At 55.3% G+C, this 11,227-nt stretch overlaps 1 protein-coding gene across 1 annotated transcript; it reads right to left on the bottom strand.

Moving 5' to 3' along the window:
* Positions 1-8,486: 8,486 nt before the first annotated feature.
* Positions 8,487-10,169, bottom strand: LOC123049838 (uncharacterized). Its single transcript, XM_044472707.1, has 2 exons — positions 10,049-10,169; positions 8,487-9,953 (listed from the first exon to the last, which is right to left on the bottom strand). The coding sequence occupies exons 1-2, from the start codon at positions 10,084-10,086 to the stop codon at positions 8,972-8,974; spliced, it is 1,020 nt and encodes a 339-aa protein (XP_044328642.1). The 5' UTR covers positions 10,087-10,169; the 3' UTR covers positions 8,487-8,971.
* Between the last annotated feature and the right edge of the window lie 1,058 nt (positions 10,170-11,227).

Raw genomic sequence — 11,227 nt, 5'->3', positions numbered from 1 at the left:
GTAGGAGTCGTTGCCTAGCGCCTTGCTGACGACGAAAGGGCCTTCCCAAGGGGCCGAGAGCTTGTGCTGGCCGGCTGTTCGCTGGATCAGCCGGAGCACAAGGTCGCCCTCTTGGAAGGATCTTGGCTTGACCTTCCGGTTGTGGTAACGGCGCAAACCCTGCTAGTAGATGGCGGACCGGCTGAGTGCTAACAGCCGGCCTTCTTCCAGCAGGTCGACGTCGTCTTCTCGTGCTTCCTTGGCTTCCGCCTCCGTGTACATGGTGACTCGAGGCGAGTCGAACTCGATGTCAGTTGGGATGACGGCCTCGGCGCCATATACAAGGAAGAACGGAGTGAAGCCGGTTGACTTGTTTGGGGTAGTACGCAGACTCCAGAGGACAGCCGGCAGCTCGTCGAGCCAGCAGCCGGCCGAACGCTCTAGTGGTACGACCAGTCGGGGCTAGATGCCGGAGAGGATGAGGCCGTTTGCTCGCTCGACTTGGCCGTTTGACTGCGGGTGGGCAACGGACGCTAAGTCCAGTCGGATGCCCTGCATTGCGCAGAAACGTGCCAGTGCTCCCTTTGCGAAATTCGTGCCGTTGTCGGTGATGATGCTGTGTGGCACACCATACCGAGTTGTGATGTCGGCGATGAATGTCACGGCAGTCGGCCCGTTCAGTTTTTTAATCGACTTCGCTTCGATCCACTTGGTAAATTTGTCCACGGCGACAAGCAGATGTGTCATGCCGCCGCGGGCTGTCTTGAATGGGCCCACCATGTCCAGCCCCCAAACGGCAAAGGGCCAGGTGAGGGGGATGGTCTTGAGTGCAGAAGCCGGCAAGTCTTGCTTGGAACTGAAGACTTGGCATCCTTTGCAGCATTTGACTATCTCTTTGGCATCTTCCAAAGCAGTCGGCCAGAAGAAACCATGGCGGAAAGCTTTGGCGACAAGTGATCTTGAGGCTGCGTGGTGGCCGCATTCGCCTTGGTGGATATCCCTGAGGATTGCTACGCCCCTCTCTGGCTCGACGCACCGCTGGAAGACTCCAGTGACGCTACGCTTGACAAGTTCTCTGTTTATTATTGCATACGCTCCGGCTCGGCGTTGCACTAGTCTTGCCGAGATTTCATCAGTCGGCAGCTCTCTGTTGACTAGGAAGTTGAGGATGGGCTCGGCCCATGATGGAGCTGTGACTTCTTCTATTGTTAGTACGGCCACTGTGACCCGGGTGGGTGGGTTGGGTGGTGGAGGGTTGGAGTCGGCCACCGCTTCTTGTGTGGCTGCAGTCCCCGGGCCGGGTTCTGAAGTCCCCGAGCCGGGTGCGACTACGGCAGTCCCTGGGTTGCTTGTCGAAGTCCCCGAGCTGCCTGCTGGGTTCCTCCAGTCGGATCCGGCTGCATCGGGGGCGGGTGGTACGAAGATAGAATCCGACTCCGGAGATGGCTTGATAGACGGCTTGTGGAGGCGCTGGAGGGAGACACCGGATGGTATAGCCTGTCGGGTGGAGCCGATCCGTGCTAGGGCATCTGCTTGGTCATTGTCGGCTCGTGGCACGTGAAGGAACTCGCACCCTTCAAAGTACCCACTGATCTGCTGGACGAGGAATCGATAGCTCGCCATGTTTGCATCCTTGGCGTCCCAGTCGCCAGATGACTGCTGGACCACCAAGTCCGAGTCGCCATAACACAGGATCCGGCGTGTGCCGAGCTCTTTGGCTAGCCGGAGCCCGTGTATGAGCGCCTCGTATTCAGCCACATTGTTGGAGGCGGCAAAGTGGATTTGTAGCGTGTATCTGAGCTTGTCGCCTTTGGGAGAGGTGAGGGCGATGCCGGCTCCCAAGCCGGTGCGCATCTTGGACCCGTCGAAGTGCATCCGCCAATGAGTGGAGTCGGGAGCCGGCGGTAGGTATTGGGTCTCGGCCCAGTCGACGAGGAAGTCGGCCAATGCTTGAGACTTGATGGCGGTGCGGGGCTGGTAGAAGATTGTGTAGGGCGCCAGCGCAATGGCCCATTTAGCCACCCGGCCGGATGCATCCCGGCTGCCTATGATCTCGGCAAGCGGGGCGGTGCATACGACCGTGATGGGATGCTCTTGAAAGTAGGGCTTCAGCTTCTTAGCGGCGAAGTACACTCCATAGCACATCTTCTGGTAGTGTGGGTAGTTTTGCTTTGAGCTGGATAGTACTTCGCTTAGATAATATACCGGCCTCTGGACTGGCTGGGCTCGGCCTTCTTCTGGGCGCTGGACCACGACGACTGTACTGACCACTCGGCTAGTTGCGGCAATGTAGAGGAGCATGGGCTCCTTCTCAGTCGGCGCCGCCAGGACAGGTGGAGTGGTCAGCATCTTTTTCAACTCATGGAAGGCTTGGTCTGCTTGGTCATTCCACTCAAAATGAGTGGATTTCTTCATGAGTCGGTATAGGGGGACAGCCTTCTCTCCTAGCCGGCTGATAAAGCGGTTTAGGGAGGCCAGGCACCCAGTGAACTTCTGTACGTCTCGCAACTTGGTGGGAATCTCCATTCTCTCAATGGCCTTGATCTTCATAGGGTTGCACTCAATGCCGCGTTGGGAGACCAAAAAGCCTAGAAGCTGGCCGGCTGGTACTCCGAACACGCATTTCTCGGGGTTGAGCTTGATCTAGAATCGGCGCAAGTTGGCAAATGTCTCTTTGAGGTCTTCCAGCAGGGTGCCACGCTTTTCCGTCTTCACCACAATATCATCTACGTAGACATGGGCATTTCTGCCGAGTTGCTTGAGGAGGCACTTCTGCATGCAACGCTGAAAAGTGGCACCGGCATTTCTCAAGACGAATGTCATAGTCAGGTAACAGAAGGCTCCGAATGGTGTGATGAAGGCGGTTTTCAGGCGGTCTGCTGGGTCCAACTTAATCTGGTGGTATCCTGAGTAGGCATCCAAGAAACTCAACAGCTCGCATCCGGCTGTGGAGTCTATTACTTGATCAATCCGTGGCAGAGCAAACGGATCTTTGGGGCAGGCCTTGTTGAGGCTAGTGTAGTCTATACACATACGCCATTTGTTATCTTTCTTCAACACCAAGACTGGGTTGGCAAGCCACTCTGGGAAAAACACTTCCATAATAAAGCCGGCGGCAAGGAGCCGGGCTATCTCTTCTCCTACGATTCTTCTCTTCTCTTCTGACAGTCGGCAGAGGGGCTGCTTGACTGGCTTCGCGTCTGCTCGGACATGCAACTTGTGCTCGGCGAAATCCTTCGGAACACCCGGCATGTCCTTTGGGGACCATGCAAAGATGTCTCGATTCTCACGGAGGAAGTCGACGAGCTCGCCTTCCTATTTACTGTCCAGGTTTGCACCGATGACTGCGAACCTCTCCGGGTTCTCCGGGTCCAGAGGTATCCTCTTCGTCTCCTTGGCCGGCTGGAAGGATCCCTGAGCATCATATTCTTTGGGCTTGGGGGACGAGGCCGGCAAACACCACAACCCGTTCCAGCATCTTCTTCTCTTCTGCCACTACGAGGGACTCGGCCAGCCGGCTGCTGGCCGCAGCGCACTCGATAGACTTCTTGTAGTCGTCGGCTATAGTGATGATCCCCTTCGAACTCGGCATCTTCATCTTCAGGTAGGCGTAGTGGGGCATAGCCATGAACTTGGCCAGAGCAAGTCGGCCGAGCAAAGCGTGGTAAGGGCTTTCCAGATCCACTACCTCGAACCAGATCGCTTCTCGGCGAAAGTGATCCTTGTCTCCGAAGAGAACATCCATCTTGATCTTGCCGATCGGGGAACAGGACAGGCCCGGTACGATGCCATGAAAAACGGTCCGGCTTGGCATGAGCTGCTTCGTCTTGAGGTTCAACTTCTCCATGGTGTCGCGGTACAGTATGTTGATACTGCTTCCGCCATCAATCAAAACCCCCGAGAATCGGGCAGCCCGCCTCTCTGTTGCAAGGGTGACATCCAACACGAATGCGTAGGAGCCAGGGGACGGCATCACCTCTGGGTGATCGGCCCGACTCCAGTTGATAGGCCTTTCAGACCAATGCATGAATTCGGGGTTGCTGGAGGCGACCGCGTTGACCTCTTGGTGCCGTCGGTGCCGGCTGCGCTTGTCTTCAACCTGGCTTGTGAAGACGACGTAGGCAGCGTGCTCATCAGGGAACTCATCTTGAATGGCTCCGACTGCTGGTCGGGCAGTCGGCTGCTGGGGGGGCTGGAGGCGGCGGGCCAGGAGGCGGAGGCGGCACCAGCCCCTCGCCCTTGGAGATCCGGGTGAGCCAGTGGCACTTTCGGGTCGTGTGGTTGGACGGCTTCGCGCCGCTGTGGAACTTGCAGGGGGCATCGAGAGTCTGCTCGTAGGAGAAGGCCAGCTGCCAAGCCGGCCTGCCGCCCTTCTTCTTGGGAGCGGGCCGTTCTTCGGGCTGCTCGTCTTCGACGGTGGCCACCTGCCGACTGGTGGTAGGCGGTATAGGGGCCTTGCGCTTGTGGTCGTTCTGGTAGGGGCGCCGATTGGAGTCGCCAGCCGGCGTCTTAGGAGTCGGAGCGAGCACCTTCCCAAAGGCATCCACTCGGAGCTTGGTCTTCATCGAGGAGTCAGCGGTGGCGTACTTGTCAGCGATGACCAGTAGCTCGTCGAGGGTAGTCGGCTCATCACAGAGGAGTCGGTGCTTGAGGAGGGTGCCCTCTCGGCACCCGGCGGTGAAGCACTCGATAGCCTGGACCTCGTGCACCCCCTCGCAGGAGTTGCGGAGCTCGGCCCACCGCGTGAGGTAGTCGCGGGTCGACTCGCTGGGCCCTTGAACGCATAAGGACAGCTGGCGGGGCTTGGGAGGCCGCTTGTACGTGCTCGTGAAGTTGCGGACGAAGACTTCCGTGAAGTCCAGCCAGCTGTTGACGCTGTAGGGCTTGAGGCTGTTGAGCCAGGTGCGTGTCGTGCCTTGCAGCATGAGAGGGACGTACTTCACGGCAACGCGCCTATTGCCGTTCGCTATACTGACAGCGGTAGAGTAGTCGATGAGCCAATCTTCCGGCTTCACAGAGCCGTTGTATTTAGGCGTATCTCTAGGGAGCGAGAACCCTTTGGGGAAGGGTTCGTCGCGGATGCGGGGGCCAAAGCATGGCGGGCCGACATCGTCTTCTTCTTCCAGTGCCAGGGATCGAGCTAGGCGGTCGATCCGGTGGCGGGCGTCGTTCTCGCCGACTCCTTCGCGGTGGCCTAATCGGCCACCGAGAGTCGGATGTGTGACAGGCGGAGGGGCGGGATATCTCTCTCCACGAGGTGGGGGAGGAGGCGGATTGCCTTGGTGCTCCACTGCTCGGGGGCGGCCTTCCGCGTCGCGCTCGATGGTGATTCGAGTCCGGCTGCGGCTAGCAGCCGGCTCCTTGTCTTTCCTCGCGCGGGCGCCGCTCGCGGTCGGCGACCGGGAGGTCGCGGCATGCTCTCGGCGTGGGGGAGGACTTTCAGCGCGGGCGCCGGCTTCATGCCGTTCTGCGGCCGCGTCGATCAGCTGCTGGATGCGCCTCGTCATGTAGGGGAGCTCATCTGCCCCCAGCCCATTCAGCCCTTCTGCGGCCGCCTGAACGGCTCGCAAATTCTCGAGCGACGTGGCGTAGACGGGGCGGTCTGCCCCCAGCATGCTGGCGATGGCCGCGCCGCGCTTCTTGACGAGGCCGGCTCGGGCCGCCGTGAGGCGGCGTACCAAAGGCGGCGCGGTCGACTTCGCGCTGGTGAGCCTCATGGAGGCTATCTTCTGGCCCTCCGCGATGAGGGCGAGGCGGCGTGCTTCCAGGGTCTCGGCGTCAGCGTCGGCCGGGATGGGGACGGACAAGTCATGCATCGCCGCCTGTAGGGCGTCGTGGGCGTTCTCGCCCGAGTCGGCAACGTGGCTGATGACCAGCACCACAGTGACAGCGATGCTGCCGCTGTCGGCTTGAGGGAGAGGGTTGTTGAAGACTACCACGTCGGAGGGGTGGGCGTCGAGCGATGCCGTGTCGGAGTCGACAAGCATCGGGTCGGTGGAGCCGACTGACTCCAAGTCCACAGCAGGCTCGCTGGAGATGTGAAGCTGGTCGAGGAGGCTGACGAGGTGGATCTCGGGGTAGTCCGTGCCCGCGTCGGACGTGGGCTCTCGTCGGAGATGCGAGTCTCGCCAAGAAGATCGGCAAGGCAGCTTGCCGCGCAGGCGTCGTCGACGCCTTGCAGCGCGTCGGGGCAAGCGCCGTCGGGCGCAGCAGGCTGGCTGCGCTCGCGGGGGAGGAAGAGGGTTCCCGTCCAGAACAAGTCTCCGGACGACGGTGCACCTGGCCCCATGGTGGGCGCCAAATGTCGGGTGGTAGGTGCGACATATGCCAACGGGTGACTTATCATTGTGAGAGCCAGTAAGACATCGCCGGTGCCTGGAAACGGGATGAGGCGAAGACATGCACGCCGGCGGATCTTACCCAGGTTCGGGGCTCTCCGAGAGATAACACCCCTAATCCTGCTCTGCGGGGTCTCCGCATGATCACTAAATCAGTGCAAGTAGCTACAAGTGCTCCTTGAGCTGTTTGGCTAGGGGTCGAAGGAAGGCGAGGCTAGCTTTCCCTTTCTCTCTATGTGGTGTGTGAAACTCTATCAGATCAACCCTTTGCATGGGTGCCCCGGGGGGTTTATATAGGCCTACCCTCCAGGGGCACAATGGTAATCCGGCTGGGTGCGGGTCCCATCCGTCAGTGTCTATGCTCGCCGACTTCTCCGCCGATCATTGGGGCCCGCCGACTGGTGGGTCCCGCCGGCTGCCGGCCTCTTGGCCGGCAAGCCGGCCCCATCGCTTGGGGGCTTTGTCGGCGGCTGGTTACTGTTGCCTCGCCTCTGATGACGAGGGTCTTGTCGTGGTAAGCGTGGCTACAGTGTCACCGCCTCGCGGGCTCCCACTGTAGCCTCACCTCGCTTGTCTCCGAGGCGCGTGTTTCGTGGGAGGGAGGTAGCCGGCTATTGGAAGCCGGCTACGCCCCTGGCCGACTAGGGGGGCCAGGCCGCCTTCGAGTGTCTCTCTGGCTAAGGGGGCCCGCCGCCCGCGGGCCGTACTGGCGCCTGTCGTGGGTGACTTCGTGGTCAACATGGCTACAGTGCCGCGCCGGACGGGAGATGACTGGCCCGTACGACGCCCTGTGGCCATGCCTGCTTCGAGATTCGGGGGTAGTGGGCTGTACTACGGCCACGCCCCGTCTTATCACCATTATGTGGATGCAGTCCTGGTGGATGCAGTCTTGGCCGGCTTCTGGGAGTCGGCTCTCTGTATGGCCGGCTTCTGAGAGTCGGCTCTCTTTATAGCCGGCTTCTGGGAGTCGGTCCTCTCAGGGCCGGCTTCCTGGAGTCGGCCATCTCGTAGCTTTCTTGGGGAAGGTTTCTGAGGCCGGGTCGCTTTCTGGCAGTCGGCCCTGGGGATGGCCGGCCGGGGGAAGGCGGCCCAGCGCTCTGTATGCTTGAGGGCTTGAATGGCCTGGAAATTTTTCTGAAGAGTCAGGGGGAATCGGTTAGGCTACCCGTGGCCATTTACTCCGACAACCGCGCTACTGTGCTAGTGATGATCAGCACCCATCAGGGAATGTCATTATCTCACTTGAAGCTGGGCAATAATAATAATGCTAGTAGAAAAGAGGAAGAAAAGTCCGAGAAATGTTTCAAAATGGACTGTGTACTTTTTTGAGGGAATTCGACATGGACCGTGTATGTGAAAAAAAGGTGTATCGTTCCAGAAGAAATAGGAAAATGTATAGAAAATGATAGGAAACATGTGGAGATCACGGTTAAACAGTTAAATAGATCTATGCAGATTAGAGAATGAATAAACCTTACCCGCAAAAAAAAGAGAGAATGAATAAACCATGGCGTAGTGATATGCACTTCATATTTCTCTACATGTACGTGTATACCGGATGAATTGGTGATATTTTGCACAGAAGGAAAGATTTCCCCAGTGGAACCGAGGGATATGTGAAGACTACACGATCCTCTGTAGAGGTCAGATTTTCGAACAAAGTTCAAGTGGATTCATTAGATGCAACAAATATAGATAAAAGAAGTGCAATGCCTTGCCGTTGAGGACTAAGATCAAGTAGACGTTGCGACAGTCTGACTGAGACTTTCAAGTACACTAACACGTTGAAACGCTGCACGCGGGAATATTGGGGTTTAGGCCAACCACATTCCTGAAATATTTATGGCCAAGAAGCCAGATTACATATAACAAAATGGAATAGTAAATCTAAATTATATGGCCAAGATATGGAATGGACTCTTAACTTTTACAGCCAGGAAAGCCAGATTAGAAACAAATTCGTGTACAGGGCAATAGTTAGACAAACAACAATGGTAACCATGTAGTTTTTGTTACAGTATGCTTAATCCGTAGGGATATTAGGCATTATTTAAGTTGAGTCAGAAATCAGCACACAGAATCAAGCTAGCTGGAGTGTAGGCACCAGCAGATTGAACGGCATTATTTAAGTTGAGTCAGAAATCAACACACACATAATATTCAGCCTAAGAAGCAAAAACGTTGTCTGAAGGTAACACCGCTGCCGCTCTAAGGTTACCAGGGATTGCTCCAAAGAGAAAATCAAGCTAGAAGGAACATAAGCACCAGCAAATTGAATTACATAATCTAAGTAGATTCAGAAATCAACACAGATAGTTCAGCCTACAGAAGAGCCAATTCTTGGAGGAAACATGAGCTTGACTACTGCCCATCTGCACCTGCAAATGAGTCCGAGAACAGTGGAACATAGGGTAGAAATGTCACTGCCTTGTTTTTCCGAAGGTTAAGGATTCGATGAAATTTTCGATGTTGCATATCATAAGCTGCCAATGTCTCATCATCACATGTGTCCAAGAAAATAGTGTCGCAGTCTGGATGAATAGCAGCCACCTTGTACTCCAGCCTAGGTATGCTGATCTGCAACTCATCATTTCTGGTACTATGCTTCAGGGCCCACTGTTTGCTATCATAATCCTCCAAACACCAGAGTGATGCTACCAGTGTGGTACTCTCCTTTTTCTTCTCTTGTTCTTGCTATTGTCAACGCGAGCTAGGGGTGTGGTAGCAAAGTGCAAGCACCCCTGTGACACTCCGATCGTACCAAAACTCAAACCACATGACGGCACACGGATAGTCTTCCACACCTGCCGCTCCAGGTCCACTGCTAGCAGCACAACATCGTCGTCCATCTTCATGGGATACAACAAAGCAAGCAAGTGCAGCATACCATGAAAGAAGACACTTGTAAGGCCAGCGAACAGGCTAATTTTCTCAACCAACCGGCTTTGTCTATGCTTCCAGGCTCCAGTTTGCGAAGAGTAGATGTTCACTCCTGTCACGCATTTCTCCTGATCAGTCTCCTCAAACTGAAGAACGTGGAAATGGGATGAGACTGCTGGATCAAAAGCCAAACGAGCTAAGATGCGATGGCCGTCTTGCACCTCTGAGTTAAGGGGTAGGTCCACCCACCTCCCGGTGCCCGGATTGCACACGACGTAATGGCATTCAACCGGTGCATTCTCATCTGTGGGAGGAGAAGAATGGGCCATGTAGCAGTGGCAGAGGAGGAGGCCATTGCATGTGTCCAGTTGAATGACGTACAAGTACTTTTCGAGCGGCAAGAAACGGAGGAGTGGGTCGATCGACGGAGCTGCGCCGTCGGAGACGTTGGCGAAGTGGAAGTGCTGGAAGCGGGGGTCTTCGCTGTCGTAGGTGCTGTAAAGGAAGCCGGCGAGGGTGTGCGGCAGCTTCTTGCGGTTGGCGGGGTCAGCGATGAGGTCGCGCCAAGACGGGGAAGCGCACTTGAAGCGGTGGACAGACCTGGCCGGGAGACGGGAGAGGATCTCCACGATGAGGTCGTCCGTGAGGAGGCTGACCGCCTCCGCCACCGTCACCGCTTCCTCGGCCGACGCCGGCGGCTTGGTCGTCCTCCTGGCCTTCTTCTTCTTCCCAGAGCTCTTCTCCTCCATGGCGCCGCTTATAAAGCAACACGGGTTCAGGATAAATCAGTCTGCAGAAAGACGAATTGATGGGGAATTCGCCGGCCTCACCGTGCGCGTGAGGAGAAATACCTTGGTTTGAGGCGGCGGCGTAGGCTGCGATTGTCCATGAGGACGCGATGGCGGCGCTTCTCGGCGGCGACAGGGAGGGGATAGGTAACCCACCGATCAGAAAATGTTAACTGTGGCAGCGTAGTGGATGATGTTGGGCCGCAACGGGATTAGCAACGAGATTATAAGTGCATGGGCATATGTTGTTGGGCCGCGTCCCTTTTGTCTAGCATAAGTGCATGGGCATATTTCTAAAAAAATACATACTTTTTTTTAAATGAAGCATTAAGAAGGTACATAAAACAATTAGCACATAGACGATGAGATTCTTCAACTAAGAAAATATTCTACAAAACGAAACCATGGGCATAGTGCATACAAGTGCTCTCGTCATTCTGAATCAAGGTTTTGGATTCCGAACATATTTCGGACCAAATTTATAATTGAATTTTTGAGTGATAAAACATAGATATGCAATACCTCAAAACCAGTATGACTAACCGAGCAATTTTTGAATATGCTAGCAATTTTTTCATATAAATTAATTAAGAAATACAATAAAATAACACGATGAACATATTAAACATGATGATTGAATGAATAAAAATACTATGCATATTAATGAGAATTGACGAGTAGGACTGTTTCAACCGAGTATGGTATGCCAGACCAAGTTTTTCATCCCAGAACCTAAAAGGGGGAGAAAATGATGCCACGAGGATGCACCCACCAGGGAAGTAACACCCATAGTCGTCACCATCGCTAGCATATATGTATCATAGTTTTAAATAGTCGGCTATAGCCCCGCTATAGCTTTTTCAGCAAGGTGCCACTAAATAGTCTCATGTACAAATAGCCCACTATAGCTGATTTAGAGGTCCGCCGCTATTTAGCATAGCCTGCGATTTAAAACATTGATATATATGCCTTGTGAAAAATATTTCACTCGGCCATACCTCCACCCCATGCCAATAGTCCTCTAGTCGCAACCTCAACGCCCAAATCGGGGCTCCAGAATCAGATCTAGACAATCGGGGCTCCAGAATCAGATCTAGACAAGACGATGCCAATGTTGAGCTACTTGCCAAGATATTCGTGCAATGTACACCTCGCCGTCCTCACGACCAAGGCACATCGCTAACACCACCATCGTGTAGGCCACCAAATATTCGACGTGAGTCCACAGCCCCAACGTCCAAT

This window comes from Triticum aestivum, chromosome 2D (genome assembly GCF_018294505.1).
Source record: "Triticum aestivum cultivar Chinese Spring chromosome 2D, IWGSC CS RefSeq v2.1, whole genome shotgun sequence".
Lineage (NCBI taxonomy): Eukaryota > Viridiplantae > Streptophyta > Magnoliopsida > Poales > Poaceae > Triticum > Triticum aestivum.
Note: the sequence above shows the minus strand (reverse complement) of the source record. Positions and strands in the feature narration are given on the sequence as shown.